This window comes from Patiria miniata, unplaced genomic scaffold, assembly GCF_015706575.1.
Source record: "Patiria miniata isolate m_02_andy unplaced genomic scaffold, ASM1570657v1 HiC_scaffold_15, whole genome shotgun sequence".
NCBI classification, from domain to species: Eukaryota; Metazoa; Echinodermata; class Asteroidea; order Valvatida; family Asterinidae; genus Patiria; species Patiria miniata.
In genome coordinates, this window is record NW_024037053.1 from 4,413,539 (window position 1) to 4,431,577 (window position 18,039).

Consider the following 18,039-nt stretch of genomic DNA (forward strand, 5'->3'; position numbering starts at 1 on the left):
CTATTACTCAGTCACGCATGCATATTAAAGCATTTCCAAGAGCGGCTTTTGTCGAGCTGCCGCAGTGGCCTATAGTGGAATGAAGTATGGATCGCAATTAATTAGGTTCGAACCTAATGTCCATTTTTATGGAATATTTTTGTTGCTTGGGATAGGTTTAATTGAAGGAAAACACAACGAGAACCTAAGTGTATTCCATCCACACAGCGTGATAAATATTCATGCTAGTATGCGTGATGTGATATGGTTAAAATACGATGTATGCTGCCAAAAAAAAATACGCGGACGGTCCCAATTCCTTTTGTAAAAGTAACCCCGTAAATAGGCCTATACCAATGTGGACTGAGGGAAATGATTGTATGATGACATAGAAGAGCTCGGAATAAAAATGAGACGGACACTAATTCGCTCTTTTCACGCTCCGCTATTGGGCAAAATAGCCGGTTCAGTGATCTGAACCCCGACACGGGAATCACTGAATCGGCTATATTCATTGTGTAAAGTTGCCAGATCGAGGCTCTGCATGCCCAATGCCTATGGCGGAAGTGTGAAAAGAGCGAATGCAATCCCATCCCGCACAATGCGAGAGGTCATCAATTGAACTCTACTGGTGTTACCATAGCGCAACAAGAGTTGCTGTGTACGTGGCTAATCGAACGGCACGATATTTGGGTCACGCATGCTCAAACAGGAAATGTTGAAATATGCTCGAGCATTTAACTCAAGCCAATGTTTCGGAGTTGACATTGAGAAGGAGGTCTTTGTTTATTTTCATCGCGCGCCTTTGTTCGCACCTGTGGTTTAGTAAAATTGCCTCAGTGGGCCGAGTGAAGATACACACGTGAACACGTAGGGCGTGTAATTTCGTCCGTCATGACCATGAACAATGCTGACAACTGTTTCGATGGCGCCGAACTTGTCAACAAGCCATTCCTGTCCAATAAAATGGCCAGCGAGCTCCTGGTGAGACTTTACGGGCTAGAAGCAAAATGTCTGCGGGAACTCCCCAGCTACTGCGACCAGAACTTCTACGCGAGGGCCCCGGCAGCGGGCGAGAAGCGCGATGGGCCCCGGGCGGACAGCGAGTTTGTCCTGAAGGTGATCAGCGGGGATGACTCGCTGGGGCAGGCCGGGAGCTACGGGGAGATCGTGACGGTGCTCCTCTCACTACGGGGAGACGATGGCGTGGCGTACCCGTTGCCAGTGACGAACCTTCATGGCGGTTATCTAAGCCTACAGAGATTCCATCGCGGTAAGACTTATAATTTTGATCGCAATATATACCACTCAAGTTGACTTATTTGGGTCTGTGCGTGATTGAAGAGGGCGCTGTTTAGCCCGATAACGAGGCCCGGATGCCGGAGGAAGGACCTAGACTGGTTCCCGGTCCGTACATTATCCTTTGGATTTCGAATCATGGACAGGTATCTGGAAATGCAGAATGCATTGGGTTTTCCTCCCAATGTATGCAAAGTATATGCAGGAATAACCTAGGTCTTTTTGAAATTCTGCCATCACAACTTCTCTGCCCTCATTTTTAAAAGCACTGAAATACGTAGAAAGTGTAGCTGGTTGAATGTCTCATTATTATGTCTCTATGTTATCGTTCTACATGCACACACTTTTTTTTTTATAAATATGTGCAATTATCCATTCTTGTATTTATTTATTTACTCGTTTATTCATTTACTTTACTTTACTGAATTATTTGTCTTCATTGTCTACTTTCTATTAGCAGAAAGTGTACCGTGCCCATATTTTTAGATTTCCCCAATTCGTTCACTTTTTGTAAAGTTTTATCTGTTATTGCCCTGTGCATTTAACTACAGAATGTGATACACATCCCTTCTCATAAAACTGGTTTCATGCAATTCTCCAATCTGAATCTGGGCGCATTGAAGGGAACATAATTCATTGACTGAATGAAGCTTTGTAGTAGTTCTCTCGACCTCGACCATCCATTGACAAGCAGCTCGGTGTGTATGCTATGGACATTTTGGAGACTATTCAAAACTTTGAATGACTAACATAATTATTGTCGTCAAAAGAACGACAGAATTACAGAGTAGGCAAGCGCAGCATGCAAACACCGCGTCCTGTACAATACGCGCACACAACCACACGGAAAGCTTAAGAAAACAACTTTTCAAAAGCGTCGATTGTCGCTGGCACCAGGGTCTGTGACCGATTTCGGGGTCAGGAAAAGAACAAATTGAGCATAAAAATGTGGAGGACGTGGTGTTCGCATTTAGTTTGGTGTAGAAAATCTTGCAGCAAAATCGCTTTACTGCTTTTCGCGCACATACTGTTATTAATTCGGTCAAAAACATTTTGTATGAAATGCCATAAAATCATATTCAATCACGTCCCATGAAATGATTGCCAGCAACTAGATGATGTGACAACATGTACGTGTGTTCCCGGTTATTTCGGAGTCGCATTCGTCTTTTTTTTTTATTGATTCCATAGAACCAGACGGCGCTCGTGGACTTTTCCTAGTCCTTCTACTCTCCTACGTTCCTGGGACAATCCTTTCTGAAGTCAAGCTGTCCAACGAAGTTCTGTACGGCGTAGGGAGAGCTGTTGCGCGCCTCAACAAAAAGCTACTGGTACGAAAGTCTAGCCTGGTCTTGGTATAACTTTGGGTTTTTTTGTTTTGAAAATATCCACTCCTAAAATACAAAGTTCCGTCGTAACCCCTAATCCCTTAAACATGTTATCTTATATATACCGTATTCCCCAACCTTCCCAAATCCTCCAAAATCCTCTTTGCAACATGGAGGATTTTGCAAGATTTATTATGGTAAACACATGCGGCTGATTTTGGAAGATGCACAGTGTGAGGGTCTTGGGCCGGACGTTGTGTTGTTTATGCTCAGCCGTGCATACATTTAGGCCTAGCTAGTACTTAAAATCCTCCGCACTGCTCCATGTCACTGGCTCTGCCTCAACATACTGACAATGATTGCTGGAGGATTTTGCAGGATTGGGCAGTGTTCACACCTTCAAGGACCACAATCAAGAAATAACGGAGGATTTCGCAGGATTGAGGCTGTACGCAATTTTTACATGGAGGATGTTGGAGGATTTTGCAGGATTGAGGCGACATCCTAGCAAATGGAGTTAAGGTTTAGGGGCCGTTTACCTACATAATTTTACCGTCTGAGAGGATCAAGTTACTGGGGTGATTAGCTGTCAAGGGGGCGATTTAGCTGCCAATCCTTGGGAAAATATTCGACTTTAAACAATCCCATTATAAATTTCGATTGTTCTTCCCTGCAGGATTTGAAAGGTCCGTTTGAGCATCTGAAAGAGCGCGCAGAAACTAACATGTGGTGCTTGACCAGCGTTGCTGACGTCGAGCAATATATTGACGGCGTGCCGGACACTGACCATCGCTTACTAGCCAAGTCCGTGCTGGACAGGTTCGTACGAGACGTCAAGCCGATTGAAAACACGATGCAAAAAGGTGAGCAGGCAATGTGGAATGCTGAAGTACCCGAATTTTTTAGCTTAGCACAGAAATTCTGCTTAGAAATAGTTTACCAATGTGTTGAAATTTACTGGTAACTGGTTCTCGCGTGACTTTTGCTCAAATAAGCAAAAAGAGTAAGCAGTGTTTTCTCTTAATTGCTGCCTAGGTATTATTGGCAAACGATGCGTTCTTTGTGGGCGAAAAACTTAACACTAACTATAATAATTTCAATTTTCAATGGATGTTTTCTGACAGGTTTGATCCACGTCGACATGAATCGGGCCAACATTCTAGTCGCGCCCAATCGAGAACCCACCAATCGGGAACATTGCTCGAATGACGTCACGCGCACTATCCGCCAATCAGCGAGCCACGTGGTCACAGGCATCATCGACTTCAACGACATGGCGTGCGAGTGTTTGGTCTACGACGTGGCGGGCAGTTTGGCAGACATGATGGTGGGCAAGAGGGGTCAACAGCCGCTGGTAGCCGGCGGGTATTTCCTCGCTGGTTACTCCTCGGTAATTCAGCTAACCCGTACGGAGCGTCAGTCACTGTACGTGGCCACGGCAGCGCGCTTGGCACAACTACTGGTCTTATCTCAAGAATATTTCCGCCGTTCTGGCTACTCAGATGAATACATCATGCGGATTGAGAGGGCCGGGGGATGGCAATTGCTCAAGGAATTATGGGATACCCCACAGCGGAAGGTGGAGGCATTATGGGAAGAATTAACACTCAACAATTCTTGACAAACGTTCAGTTGTTCCACTTCAAATTTCGGGTCGACAAATTGAAGGGTTGATTTTGAAGATTAAAAAAATCTCTGCATACATCTATTCGCTTGAAAATTATGTAATTTATTTTCTTGGAAAAACCCCAAATGTTGACAGTATTTATTTGCGACTTATAATAAAGAAAACAAATTTAGGCCCTAAATTGTTATGGTGTTGGGATTTTTGATAGCATATTTGCAATATGGAAACACATCTTGGTGTTTCTTAATTTGCAGGTCTATGCTACACTTATTTATGTACTAACCTCATTAATTTAACTATATTTTCTCAATATATTATTTATCTGAAATGAGGGTTGTTGCTAAATAAACAAAACCAGATCCAACCAATGTGTTTAAATATTTCTAGAAGCTTGGACCAAGGCCCCTTGAAGGACTTGCACAAGTCTATTTTCCCCATCACCCATGATGTACAAACACAGTCAGTTTTCGCGGGAAATACTGCTTGCCAAAATTGTAAGAAAACACACATTTCACTTTATGATATATACAAACCAAAATTCAACATGATTTTTTTTCTGTACTTCTGAAAACAAAGTTTTCACTGGACAATAACTTGATAAAAAGAAAAGGACATACATTTTTACTACCCCTGCCAGCAAATATGGCAAAATATGAAAATATATTCACATCTTTTTTTCCTGAAATGAAACAAGAATAAAGATTTAAGTTTCTCCATTCATCATGATTTTATCAACCCAATCAACACACATATAGCAAGGCACTTACGATATTAAGAAACGCAAAGTAACTAATTTACAATTTGCGAATTTTTTTTTTGCACCACACCAGCTATGAAAGACACTGCTCTGAAACGTACATCTTCCTTTGTATAATATTTGCAATAAAATGGTACAAATACCCACAACAGGCAGGTCAAAGATGTCCTTGATGTGTCAAAGGTTAAAGTTCATCGGCGCCCTTGCCACCAAGTTTCTTCAGGGCTGATCGCATGGAGTCTAAAACTGGAGAAAAAAAAATTTCAGTAAAAAGTTAAACCATTTTATCACATACGATTGATATAATTGTACATGAAATATGCAAAAATGTCTTAACAGCAGAGTTATAATTAAATCATCCAATGTCAATCATAGGTCAATCAGCAATTGTCAAAAGTCATCACAATCAATCACAAGTCATCACAAGTCATCACAAGTCAATCAGAAGTCATCCCAAGTCAATCAGAAGTCATCACAAGTCAATCATATGTCAATCACAAGGTATCGCAAGTCAATCATAAGTCATCAAAAGTCAATCACAAGTCATCACAAGTCAATCACAAGTCATCACAAGTCATCACACGTCTATCACAAGTCATCACAAGTCAATCACAACTCATCACAAGGCAATCACAAGTAAATCACAAGTCATTCTTGTACTTGCTCTCCATCCCTTGCTACTTGTGACCGTCTTATAACTTGACTTGTGATCGATTACGTCTCCGTATTCAACAGTCTGGTACCTTACCTCCATTTGCATCGGGGTAATAGTACTTGTACTTGGGATTTCCTCCTTTGTTGATGAGATCAGTCTGAACCTCCCCAGCCTGGTTCAGAAAGAGAATCCTAGGAATGTAGCCACCATCTGGGACGTATTTACTCTCATTAGGCTCTTCATCATCCTGACAAATGGCAGAAGAAGATAATTCAGTACACAATAAAATGTAAACATAATAAACATTCAACCTGGATTCTATGGAAGCTGTGCACAAGTACATCTTTAACAGAAACGAATTACACTGGAATCCAGTCTACTTCTTTTCATGTGCCTAGGGGAAACTCTTATGTATACCTAATCTTGCACCCATTTTAAGGTTGATGTTGAAGAGATTTCTTTGTTCTGATTTCTTACCAACAAGTTGACCATGACAAAGTCCTTGCTGAGCTCCTTAATTGCATCTGAGGCTGCAAACTTGGGCTTCAGAGCTATGAAAAAAAGCAAGAACACAAATCTGAAAAAATGGGCATTGTGGTTTTTTTCCAAAACTAAAATTAACACGACAGAAAAAGAAATCAGAAAGCGAGAACACAAATCAGACAACAAAAACAGCATTGTGGTCTTGTGCAAAACAAAAAGAACAAAAGAGAGAAAGAAATCAGAAAAAAAATGAAAGTACAGATCACTCCAGAGATATCAGTGGCGTAACAGACAGCGAACTCAAGAATACAAGATCAACAAAATTACAAGATCTAAACACAAATAAAACAGTGACAGACAGTTTTAGCACCCTTATAGTTTTTTGGACCAGAAACTTATTCGTTAGTGGGATATCTAGTTAGGTATTATGACTATTATTAACCTACCTTTGCATGCACCGCACCATGACTTGTGTATAATCAGCATCAGTGGTTTGCCTCTGGAATTAAAAAGGACAAATAACGAGATGGGAATGATCCAGTGGAGAAAAAATAGGGAATGGTAATTAGAATTTATAACATTGTTGGATTTGCGGCTCAAAGTGCTCTACAAATTACCCAATCTTAAGCTTTTTAGCAATGATTGAGAACTTACTATATCATGTCAAGTAGTATCATAACAAAGACCACGTTCATAGTTAAGGCCAAAAAAAATATATATACTTCTGCTTTTGGTTTCCCTACCTACCCTAATCTGACAGCCCCTACCCTACTTTTTTATGGGAAAAATGAGAAGAAAAAAAAACACCCAAAACCATAAATCTCTGATACCCCAACAACGTGAAGAAAAATACTTACAAGGTTTTAGATTGTGATAAACCATCTGGCAATGACCACCACTCTATATCATCACCGAATCCTACAAAGTAAGCCATATTAGAAAAAAGGTTTAGTTTAAAAGCCAATACATGTACCTGAATTGAATATAAACAATTCAACAACAAGAATTAACAATAACATGATGATTAACAATGATTAAAGAAAAGGGAACGATTTTAATCTTGATTTGGATTTCAATCAATACGAGTGAGGAAAATGGGTAGAAAAAAAAGAAATTTATACTTACTCGGGCAAGGCGCTATATGCCCTACCGTCCCTACAACATGACAGGCATGATTTTGATAGGGGATGCATGGCCATGGGACGCGCCATACGCCACGAACTACACAGAACTGCATGTCCGGAATTTGGGCACACATATCTACCAAATTTGACCGAAGTTTTGGAGTTATTCTAGGCAAATAATTTAACCGTTTCCTCAGTAATTTATCAAACAAAATCTTACCATTTCCTACCGCACCATCAGTGCCTGCGTGCACGATAAAGGGGAGTAGCGTGACAAGCGTCAAGAATGTAGCAATCCACGTAAACATGATGGCCGCCATGTTGCCGAATATCCAACTCAGAACATAGAGGGCGCCCGATAAACTTTGATGAAGTTCCGCAGGTGCAAAAAAACTTGCCACTTTTCCCATGAACGGTTTCAACGAACACCAGAAACAACGGTACGTAAGGAGTTTTTAATTAATGTACCGTGCACAAAAAAAACGTGTAGGAATATCGTCTGTTAACGCTAGAACGCAAAAATGTAAACTAGTAATAGGGTCAGACGGAGAGTTCCGTATAGGCAGTACCAGTGTCGCGTAGGCCCTACCCCCCCCCCCCCCGGCCACAGGCACTGGTAAGCGATGAAGCTTAGCTAAGCAAGCCAGGAAAAACAGGTATTTCTAAAACCTGCTGGCACCGTGTGCTTCAGAACAACAAACTTTGCACGTCAATTCTGTACGTATAGGCCTACAATCATATACAAACTGAGTATAGTGAAAAGAAGCCAGTGCTCAGCGTGATTGGTAGCCAAGTTTTCTATTCATGTACAACACCTTCTTCGTGGCTATTTTTACCCTGAAGAAGTCGTAGTACACCGAAAGCTTGGCTTTGTGAAAAGCTTGGCAAAAGCAATCACGCTGAGCAATGGCTTATGAATTTTTTCAACTACTTTGCACATTTTATCATCTACCAGTGCTACGTACGTGGCATTCGATTACATGTACATGCAGCTACCTCAGCGTCAGTGAAATTGAAAATTCAGAGACGAGAGAGCTTGACGCTAAACTCTTTAAAAAAATTCTTGTGTACGTGCGTGTCATATTTTATGGCACGTGTGGTGTTTTCATAAGCCCTCGATTTTTTTCGTAGGCACTGAATTTTTCGTATAGGCCCTCGAATATTTGCACAGTATCTACTGTGCATATTATTGGATATTAAGGGTCTGTGTGAACAACAAGCGATAGAAAGAAATGATTAACGTCGTTAGAAAAAAGAAGGGTTTGAAAGACTGAAACGTCCGGAAAAAAGTGTTTCCAGAAGTTGTATCAATATCAGACAGATGACTCAGAGATGTCCCAGACTAGTGGGGAAATGTGCATTAACTTTTGCCTATCTGTCATGAGAGATGTCAATCGTACTAATACTCAGGGATTTCCTCTTATGTTATAGAGGGCCGTTGAACTTAATGCATTTAAGACGCCGAACTTACGTCAACTTACAGCACTGAACACACTCAACACAGATCCATATACGTTTGTGCGGGTAAATGTAAAACGGGTAAGATCATAGACTATCGCAGCCTGAAGGAAAGGGACGTACCTCGGATTTGTCGAAATTCTCAGTGAATCATTGGCTTACTCACTGCAAAGTGGGCCAGTGTTGTTCCTTTGAAACTACGCAAATCCGGTCCACGAGATCCATCATATATCCATGGGGTACACTTTGTGACAGTGGAGTTGCGACGATCGACTAAAATGTTGATGGCTCCAAGCCGCACTGTGTGCGTATGTATAACCGCAAGTGTAGGGTACCGGTACCAGCGATTTGAAATCTGTCATGTTGCACGCACATACGAGTTTGGAAATCGGCCAAGAGTTACTATGACGCCTCAACTTATCGCATTGGATCACAAGCACGTTGGTGTAATGAGCCTTAACAGCTGTGAGCGTCCTTAAGAAAATAAAAGGCTTCCCACAGCCTAACTTAGGCTTCATAGGATGGACATGATGGATATCTACGTGAGTCCGGATGATGATGAAGATGTCAATGTGGAACCTGACACCATTTCTACCATGTCCGAGAAGTGTAACCCTCACAGAGTGGTAAGTACTGGAATCTAACCAGGTCTTAGATTTGATTTTTGTGTTCTCTACAAAAAAAGACTGTTTTTTAGAATGTTTTAAGCTTTACAGATGGCATGATGATCGAGTGTTTATACATAAAACCTACGATCTGCATTTTGGGGGCGATGTAATTTATGATACCATTCTGGTGGTGCCGCATTAACGTTTAAAGTTTGCATCCTCCCGTTCATAACAATTTTTACGAGATTGTATACTGTTTAAATTGAAGTAACTTAAAGTTCCCACTTTGCTTCAGTAAACGTGGCATTTCCACAATGATATCGTCTTACGTATCCACATGTCGTGGTGGCGTGTATCCCCCTCCCCGCTCAGCTGGGGAAGACAAAAATGAGCATCAAATTATTGAAAAGCAATGTGGAGTGCCGTGGCCTCGTGGCCTGGAGCATTATCCTGCACTACTGCTGCAGGTTGTGGGTTCCAGTCCTGACTGGGGTTGTGGTGCGTGTGCCCTTGGGCAAGGCACTTGTCACTCACTTCTCTTGAGGGCAGAGATGGTATACTTGCGTCGAAATGGCTGCATCGAGCTGTGTACTCCCCAGGGAGCTGAGATTGTCTTTGGAATGTTTCATTTAATTGGCCCAACCGAGCAGGGTAATAATGATGTAGCGCCTTGAGTATACTGGTGGATTATGTGCGCTTTATGACGCATTATTAAATGTCCCCTCCAAAAAAATGAGAGCCACTATCTGAGGGAAAACTTATTGCTATCCCAGCGTAGCCCTAGTCCTATTTTGACAATCCAGTTAGAGCTGTGTTTAAACTCAAAGTGAGCGCCCCATCTGCTGAATATTGTGCTCAGCGCGCGGGTGTCAAGGCTTAAGCCGCACTTCTGTTTAATCAACTGTTAGAACCCACAAGCGGATGTGACTAAGACCATCCTAGTCAGAGGGCCATAAATAGTCTGGCCTCCGTTCCGAGTAGTACTGCATGTCGGTACTATGCATACCGACATCAAAATACTAGGGTACCAGTTAGTTGTCCAAGTTAAATGTCGTCTAGTTCCCTGTACTCACTAGCCATACAGAAAAGGAAATGTTTGCCAGTGAATGAGGGTGCCGACTATAGGTGCATGATGGGAGTTCGTCAAGTTCGTTGTCAACAATTCCGTTACCACCTGTTTCTCCTTTTCAACTTGACATTTATCAAATAAATGAGATAATAATGATGGATAATCTGAAAACTCATGCTGTTGATCAGTTCCGTTTTGGTAACTTACTTTTGATGTGATTTCACGAGCTTAGCCACCTGTGAAAGACGAAATCTCCAAGGCCTTGCAAGGATTATTTTTGTTTCGCGCGGATTAATCTGGGAGGGAATAAATCAAGTCCTGTATCAGAGTTCCTTGAACTTCACTAGAAATCTTCACATCCTCTGTCGTCGATTCAAATTCACACTGGGCAAAGCCACCGCTGGGAAATCCATCAAAATGTCCCGGACTATGCTGGATTATTATCAATGAAACCTGAAGGACATGGAAAATACAGAGTGCTACATGAACTTCGCTAAAATTTCAAGAGTGAGTAATTTTGTTTTGATTATTTATCTTTATTCATCTCATGTTTGTTCCCTGCACCCCCTACTCTATGTGATTTTGCTTGCTCCTACTACTCCTCCCCGTCCCTGCTGCCTCCACCGACCCCCCACCCCCACCCCACCCTATGAGGAAACCAGGTGTGGCTGAAATGCAAGGCCAAAGCAGAGAAAGCCCTCCACATCGTCAAATCACCGGCCAGAGAGGAGCTGCCAAACCCCGCCCATGAGCACCAGCCTGACAACAGCAAAGAACTACAGAAGGCAGTAGGTAACAAGACCACGCCTCATGCCCCGCCCAGGGGTGTGTCCAAGGGACTTAAATTTGCATTCAAATGTTTTGTTTCAAACGATTTTGTGAATGTATGAAAGAAAATAGATTGAGGCACATATTTACACTTCATTTCCGCTGTTGATGTTAAAGAACTACTTGCACTCGATAGAGTTTCTATCTATGACTATTAAAGTCGGTATCTGGCATTCATAATAAAGAAGGTACCACACAATGTATACGTAGGTATTCTGTGATGCATGGATGGATACAAAAATCTGTCGCTGCAGAATTGTTGGTACATGTATATAGTTCTCATTTTCTCTTGTATTTACCTGAAGCTGCCAAGGTTTCATTTACGTGACTAATTTCTGCCAAAATCAGTTTTAAACGTGCAGCATTTACAGACACAAGACATCAGCCTTCGACATTTAAGTCTGTCGAAATGTTTCCTTCTTGTTTATTCAGCCACTGATGTCGGACCAAGACGCTGAACACGACAGACCTCCGATCAGACGTGAGAATAACCTCAAGGTGACGATATCGAATGAGCCCCAGTTCGAGCACACGAGGGTGCATATGGAGACGGTGGAGCAGCTAGACATGCGGGACAGGGACCCGACTGATATGAATAAACATGTCAGGGTAAGATGCGCACCTTTGAGCACGTGCAAGTGGACATTTCGAGCCTCCTGGTGGCAGCAGACTCCATTGAATTTAGAAAATAGTGAGCAACTCACGCTCGTGTCTGTCCGTTCCGTTGCCTTTATGTGCAACAGGTTTTGAAGTCACCGTCTGATACCACGCCTAACTCGAGTGAAACGCAGTTACGTAACCGGGGCTCAAAACTGCTAAATATAAAAAAGTGCTTAGCAAAATTCTGTCAAACTCCAGCAACACAATCCATTCACATGACATGGTTTATTAACAGGTAATCCATATCTGCTCAGCAGGTTTTATTCTGAGCTTAGCTAGATCAACGAAATGGTTTTCTACTATTAAAACGCAACTCTCTGTCAGGTATGGTTTGAGGATGTCTTGGCGGAACCAGACGGCATGCATAGCTTCGATAGGGTCTGGCGTTACAGCTTCATCACGTTCACCTTCGTCAAGTCTTGGTCCTACCGCATCTGCACGCTGCTGTGCGGTATCCCCTTCTCTGTCTGCTGGGGTGAGGCTAGACAAAAAGCTTGTACCAAGCTTTATCAGTTTATTTCCATTTGTGCTGGATCCGAAAGGCCAGTCCCATGACTGACCGAGTCACTGACGACTTACTGGCTGACTGAAGAAATGACTGACTGACTCCCCGAATAACCGATTGTTATGTGTACATGCTTAAATAGTTTACCTAATCTGAGACTTTCGGGTCTTAGCTCAACTAGGTGTTGTTTAAGTAGAAATGCCTATTTCCATTCCAAGCAAGGTTGTTTTCATCCGTGAAAATTTCTCAACTTAAAACTTAAGTTTTGGGCGAAACACTATGCCACGACTAATTTTGACTTCTTTATATTATACAATGTGTTTATTTCCTTCAAAGTCTTCACGAGGAATTCGAATCGAACATCGTCCTAAACATAATTAATTCTACTAATCACCGAGTTGAAAGGAAAAATAACCACACCAATGTACCTGAAGGAGTACCATTGACATTAATACTATACGTTTTCCTCCTTCCCAGGTGTGTACTTTGCCTGCCTCACTTTTCTGCACATCTGGTACGTGGTTCCCTGCATCAAGTCATGCTTGATCGTTCTCCATTGGGCCAGTAAGTTGTGGACGCTACTCATCCGGACATTCTGCGATCCGTGCTTCGAGTCTGTGGCCAGGGTTTTCAGCAACATTCAGTTTACCAGCTATCGGCAGTGACAGAAACCAAACTTATAGCGGAAACCAGCGATGGAATCTCGCATTGTACAGATAAATACATATATAATGTAACTACGTTTTGCAAATTGGGGTTTGGATTGCGCTCTCTATAATAGGAGACATTGTGAACTCTTGAGGGCGTGCTATATGGGTTGGGAACAGAAATGATAAAAAAACATGAGACGACGAGTATCTGCTTTACAACAAAAAAGTTAACGTTGATTAATAGCAAGTCTACCACAACCAAAACTGTGTTCGAATTTTTACACGCAAAAGTCATCATCTAAATGTTTAGAGCCAAAACTTTACAATACTAATAAAGAAAAGTCTATTCATTTTAGCTTTTTCCCCTATATTTACCAAAATCCTAATATAAGTGAAATGGAGTAGCGACTGTATTTTGTTAATTAAAGCAATTTAATATGATGACTCCAAAACAGAAAAAAAACGCTTTGCATTCATAGTGCATGCAAATATAATATTATTATATATGTACATTAATAAAGTTATACAGTAAATACATTTATTTTCTCCAATGAGTAACTTTTCTACACCACATGTTATATATAAAATTATTTCCTTACGGCCGTCTATACTTTTTAGGACAACAGTCAATGAAAACATGCACTGTACTGGTCATCAACCTTGATAAACGGCAGTCATTTGATAAAAAAAACATTGTTATTCAAATTTGTCAAAACAAATCATACTTAGATACTGAAAAGACCTTCTGGGAATTAGGTATGCAGTTATTCCTTGGTGTTATCCAAGGACTCTGACTGATTCAAACTCTTCAATGCCTAGACGTATGCACTGTTACATGAACACTTTCACCAACGACATATTTCGTCGTGGGACGTCATTCGGCACATCGTCGCTCTTTCGATGGGACAACCTCTAAATGCCTTCTGCTGGGGTAAGATGCAGAAATATCAAACGGCTGTTTCCCAGACCATCAAGGAGTTGGTGTCTTTCTTCAAGAAGAGAAATCTTGACGCAGCACCACCTCTCGGCACCCTGGGGCAGCCATTAGTCACGATCCGCAGTCCTCCTCCCCGGGCCTCTCGTATTTTCCTCACCGTCTCCGCCGTGACGTTTTGGTTACAGCTGAGATCGAGGTGGCGCAGTTGCTTAGCGCCCAAACCGACGCATTTTATGGCGTGGTCGTCGACTCGAAAGCATTGTTTCAGGACGAATTTCTCCAACTGGTTGCAGGAGGTCGCCAAATTGACCACGCCACTTCCTCGCACCTCGTGGCAGCGCGTCAGGATGACGACACGCAGGCGCGGACAGCCATTGGCCAGGCTGCCTAGCCCCGCGTCCGTGACGTACCAGCAATCCGTGAGGTCCAGCCACTCAAGTTTACCCATCCCCTGGCCAATGTGTTCTAGACCGGTATCTTGCAGGAAGCACTGTCTTGTTATGAGTGTCGTCAGCACGGGGCAGTTGCGGGCTATACTCTGCATGCTGCCATTAGAGGAGTGGCTGTAGCTGACGTCTAGGTACTCTAACTCCGTACATCCCTGAGTCAGCCTGTCCAGATCCATGTCCAGGAGCGGGTTGAGCTTGACCAGATCCCGGGACCAGCCTACAGAAAGGTGTCTCAGAGAGCTACAGAAGAACGCCAGCGTGACAAGTCGGTGAGGATCTTCCCTGAAACCTAAACAGTCGTTGAGATTGATGGAGACCAGCGAAGTACCGATCATCTTGAAGAGGTGTACCACACCTGCACACGTGATGAATGGACAGCAGCTAACGTCTAACTCCTGCAGGTGTATCAGATAGCTACCGATCACCCTCAGTCCACCGTTGGTGATCTGTTTGCACCCCGACAAGCTCAAGCTGTTCAGTTTCCCGCAGTGAACTGCCATTCTGAACAACGTGTAGTCGGTGATGTCCTCGCATCCAGACAGGTCCATTCGGACCAACGCTCCACCGGAGACATCAAGTACACGCTGCAGGACAGGAAAAGAGAACATGGACTTTGGTGGCACCGTTAGGGCGCGGAGGTGGTATAGTGACAGATCTTCTGCGATTGCGTGGAGCCGTTTGCAGGACAACTTGAGACTGGCAAAGGTCCTGTCCATGGGGTAGATGAAGGAGACGATGCGAAGGAGAATTTCGTCTGGAAGATCACAGAGGTTTGACTCATACCTAAGAGTCGGATGAACCACACAGCAATTTGAAGTACAGTTCGTGACTGCAAAAGCAAAGGTATGTGAAAACGAGAAGTGATTTTTTTTAGGTTAGAAATTGGTAGAAATTGGTATGTCGGTTTATTCGAACGAGAACGAGTTTGCTGCCACTAAGCGTCGAGTAGTACTTTATTCTCACACCGTCCGTTTGAGGTAGACTGAGGACCTGGTCTACGTCATACTTGTAAGTAGTGAGGCTGTGCCAAGACTAGGGATTGTTTCGGTAAACACTTGTTGAAAAACCTGAAAGGACATCGTCACAGCTCATGAATATTCAAATGTGATACCTCTCAAAAGCAAACAGTGCTTTTCTCGTTGGTATGGGAAGCCTTGGGAGCAATTTGAATATTCATGAGGTGTGACGATGTCACGTCGCATTGGTTGTTCTGGAAAGGTGCCTTCTCTATATAGACCTTGATTTCACCGTTAACTCACCGTCGTCAACTACATCCTCTGCGTCAGAGCCAGGCGAGTCCGGCGGCTTGGTAGTCGGGATTCCAGCCGTCTGTTCTCCCCGTGACTCGGTCGCGCTGTCCCGGTCTACGGCGCTGTCATCTCCTGGCCGATGATGACGGCTGGGGCGTTTCTCTCGCACTCGCCTCTTATGAAACCACCTCCAGACAAACTGTGTGTCGTATAGTTTTGAATAAAGACATGTATAGACGGGTGGTATTTCGGCAACCAAGTTCCCATTCCAAAATAGTTTTCAAGGCGCAGCTTTGTTTGTATTTTTAGTTCCATATTTAATATGTCCATTTCAGCGTCTTCGATACAGATTTACGACGGAGCCTGACGGCCTGCTGGCTCTGGTTCATGTTGAGTTGGTAAAATTCACTCAAGAATACCACGCCAACTTTTGACCTTATGACTCGCCGGCATGAAGTGAATGTGGAAATGACCTTAGTAATTTGCCTTAGTTAATTGTCACGAAGTGCTTTGATGCACTAGATATTTCAACATTTTTTATCGATAATCACCTTAACCTTCCAGATATAACCTTAATCTTCAAGAAAAATAATTGATCTAACTTACCATGGTTTAAGGGTTCCCTTTCTCAAGATGAAAAGCGTACTAGTCATAGATCTAATGGTATTTTCCCGTCAAATAGCCATGCACCAGTTGACAAACCAACAGGCTTGAAACAGTAGGTCTATGTCAGCTTTTTTGTTCTACGCCGTTCGCGTTGAAAACGCGCACGGCACGCAGCTGCCACAAACAAACGGCCCGTACGCGCATTCTCGATATCAACCTCGTCCCCCGATCACTAATCGATTGGTGACACGGGTCCATGGGAAAGTGGCTGCGGCTGTTTCCATAGGCGCGTGTGTAATTTCTAGCCGTAGCCAACTAATTCCGACACAGCCACCCAATGACTTTTACATTACAAAATAGGAAAAGCAAAAGAAACTAAACAAAACCCATGTGTTAGCCGTCATGAACATAGCAAACACAAAGAGAAAAGCTCGAGTTAGCCTGTATATACCTTTTGATGAATGTTGACAACTTGTTACTTTTGTATTTTTTTTCTCAAAAAACTGAAGGCACGGATGTATTCGATAAGACTAGCTAATTACCGGGACATGCCTCCATTTTCACCATTTGTTTCAAGTATTGATATCCACTTGTTAAACACCGAGTGTTTATCTATATTTACTTGTATTTTATGAAATGTAAAATGGAAATAAATGTGAATGAATTGAATTGAATTGAATTGATTTGAATTGAATTGAATTGAATTGAATTGAATTGAATTGAATTGAATTGAATTGAATGACGATGATGATGACGTCAGCAACTTGGGGTGGGGGCAATGACTATGAACAGGAGTAGGATGAGTTGATGATGGTAAAAAAATAGTTAGTGATGTTGGTGAAGGTAAAGCTGTATAGTCGAAATACGGGTTCAACTATTGTTGAATAAGTCGCGTCAAAATACAAGTTGATATACGAGCCAGGTCACCAGTATGTAAACAATGACAAGGAAATGACAAAGGAGTAAGTAGCTTGCGACTTGTCTTGAAACTGAATGACGTGTGATGGACTTCACTTGCGACTGACTACCCTTTGTGAAAGTGCAGTGACCTTGTAGGCTTGTACCGATAAAAGAGTAACACACTTGTCTCCGTAACCTTGAAAGGTAAGAGCTAAAAGCTTACATCGACTCAAGTAGCCATTATCACTGGGTATAGACTCTATTTATTAAGCGACCATTACTTCTCTCTATCGTTTATTAATTCACCTGTTGCACATGTTATTAATATTACACTAACCACTTAAGCCTCCAAGTTCGGTGTTGGGAACCATTCCAGCACTTATTGGAATATTTCATCTAGGTCAAGTAATTTCCATTTCAAGGACAGGTCAAGTTTAAGTAGCTCAAAACGTTTTGTTTTGTTGTTGTTGAGGAAAGCAGATATTCATCTCCTTCACAGTGGAGTTTTGCTGTTATTGTCCCGACCCTTGCTCCGTTTGAAGCCAAAGCCAAAGGGGAGAACGATGAACAATAAAAGTCATCAGGAAAAAATGAAGGATTGATTTAAATCTTCTTTCTACCTTATTCGCCCGATTTTATTGTAAGGGACACATCACGCAAAACTCTGTCAGCCTAGGTGAGTAATTGTAAAGGTTTTTTTTTTTTTGAGGGAGGGTCTTTCTCAATAGCCCATTAGCCTACCCATACTTCTATGTTTTCTGTAAAAACTGGATAATGATCTGGCCTTTCAAACAAGTCTATGATGACTTATTAAAGTATAGATATACATGCTCGTTTATCCATTTGATTTAATTATTGAGTACTTTT

The 18,039-nt window shown here is 42.3% G+C and overlaps 4 protein-coding genes across 4 annotated transcripts; 2 read left to right on the forward strand and 2 right to left on the reverse strand.

Annotated features, from left to right (window-relative positions):
* The first annotated feature begins 551 nt into the window (after positions 1–551).
* LOC119722506 (hydroxylysine kinase-like) lies at positions 552–4,597 on the forward strand. Its single transcript, XM_038192662.1, has 4 exons — positions 552–1,252; positions 2,470–2,609; positions 3,283–3,469; positions 3,731–4,597. The coding sequence occupies exons 1-4, from the start codon at positions 874–876 to the stop codon at positions 4,225–4,227; spliced, it is 1,203 nt and encodes a 400-aa protein (XP_038048590.1). The 5' UTR covers positions 552–873; the 3' UTR covers positions 4,228–4,597.
* LOC119722277 (thioredoxin domain-containing protein 12-like) lies at positions 4,315–7,662 on the reverse strand. The gene is made up of 6 exons (XM_038192319.1): positions 7,473–7,662; positions 6,986–7,046; positions 6,575–6,627; positions 6,123–6,196; positions 5,739–5,892; positions 4,315–5,236 (listed from the first exon to the last, which is right to left on the reverse strand). The coding sequence occupies exons 1-6, from the start codon at positions 7,660–7,662 to the stop codon at positions 5,175–5,177; spliced, it is 594 nt and encodes a 197-aa protein (XP_038048247.1). The 3' UTR covers positions 4,315–5,174.
* A 1,124-nt stretch (positions 7,663–8,786) lies between these two features.
* LOC119722507 (caveolin-3-like) lies at positions 8,787–13,449 on the forward strand. The gene is made up of 5 exons (XM_038192663.1): positions 8,787–9,336; positions 11,050–11,175; positions 11,648–11,824; positions 12,200–12,350; positions 12,858–13,449. The coding sequence occupies exons 1-5, from the start codon at positions 9,232–9,234 to the stop codon at positions 13,043–13,045; spliced, it is 747 nt and encodes a 248-aa protein (XP_038048591.1). The 5' UTR covers positions 8,787–9,231; the 3' UTR covers positions 13,046–13,449.
* Positions 13,450–13,492: 43 nt separating this feature from the next.
* On the reverse strand, positions 13,493–16,393 carry LOC119722504 (F-box/LRR-repeat protein 20-like). Its single transcript, XM_038192661.1, has 3 exons — positions 16,273–16,393; positions 15,676–15,865; positions 13,493–15,245 (listed from the first exon to the last, which is right to left on the reverse strand). The coding sequence occupies exons 1-3, from the start codon at positions 16,273–16,275 to the stop codon at positions 13,978–13,980; spliced, it is 1,461 nt and encodes a 486-aa protein (XP_038048589.1). The 5' UTR covers positions 16,276–16,393; the 3' UTR covers positions 13,493–13,977.
* Between the last annotated feature and the right edge of the window lie 1,646 nt (positions 16,394–18,039).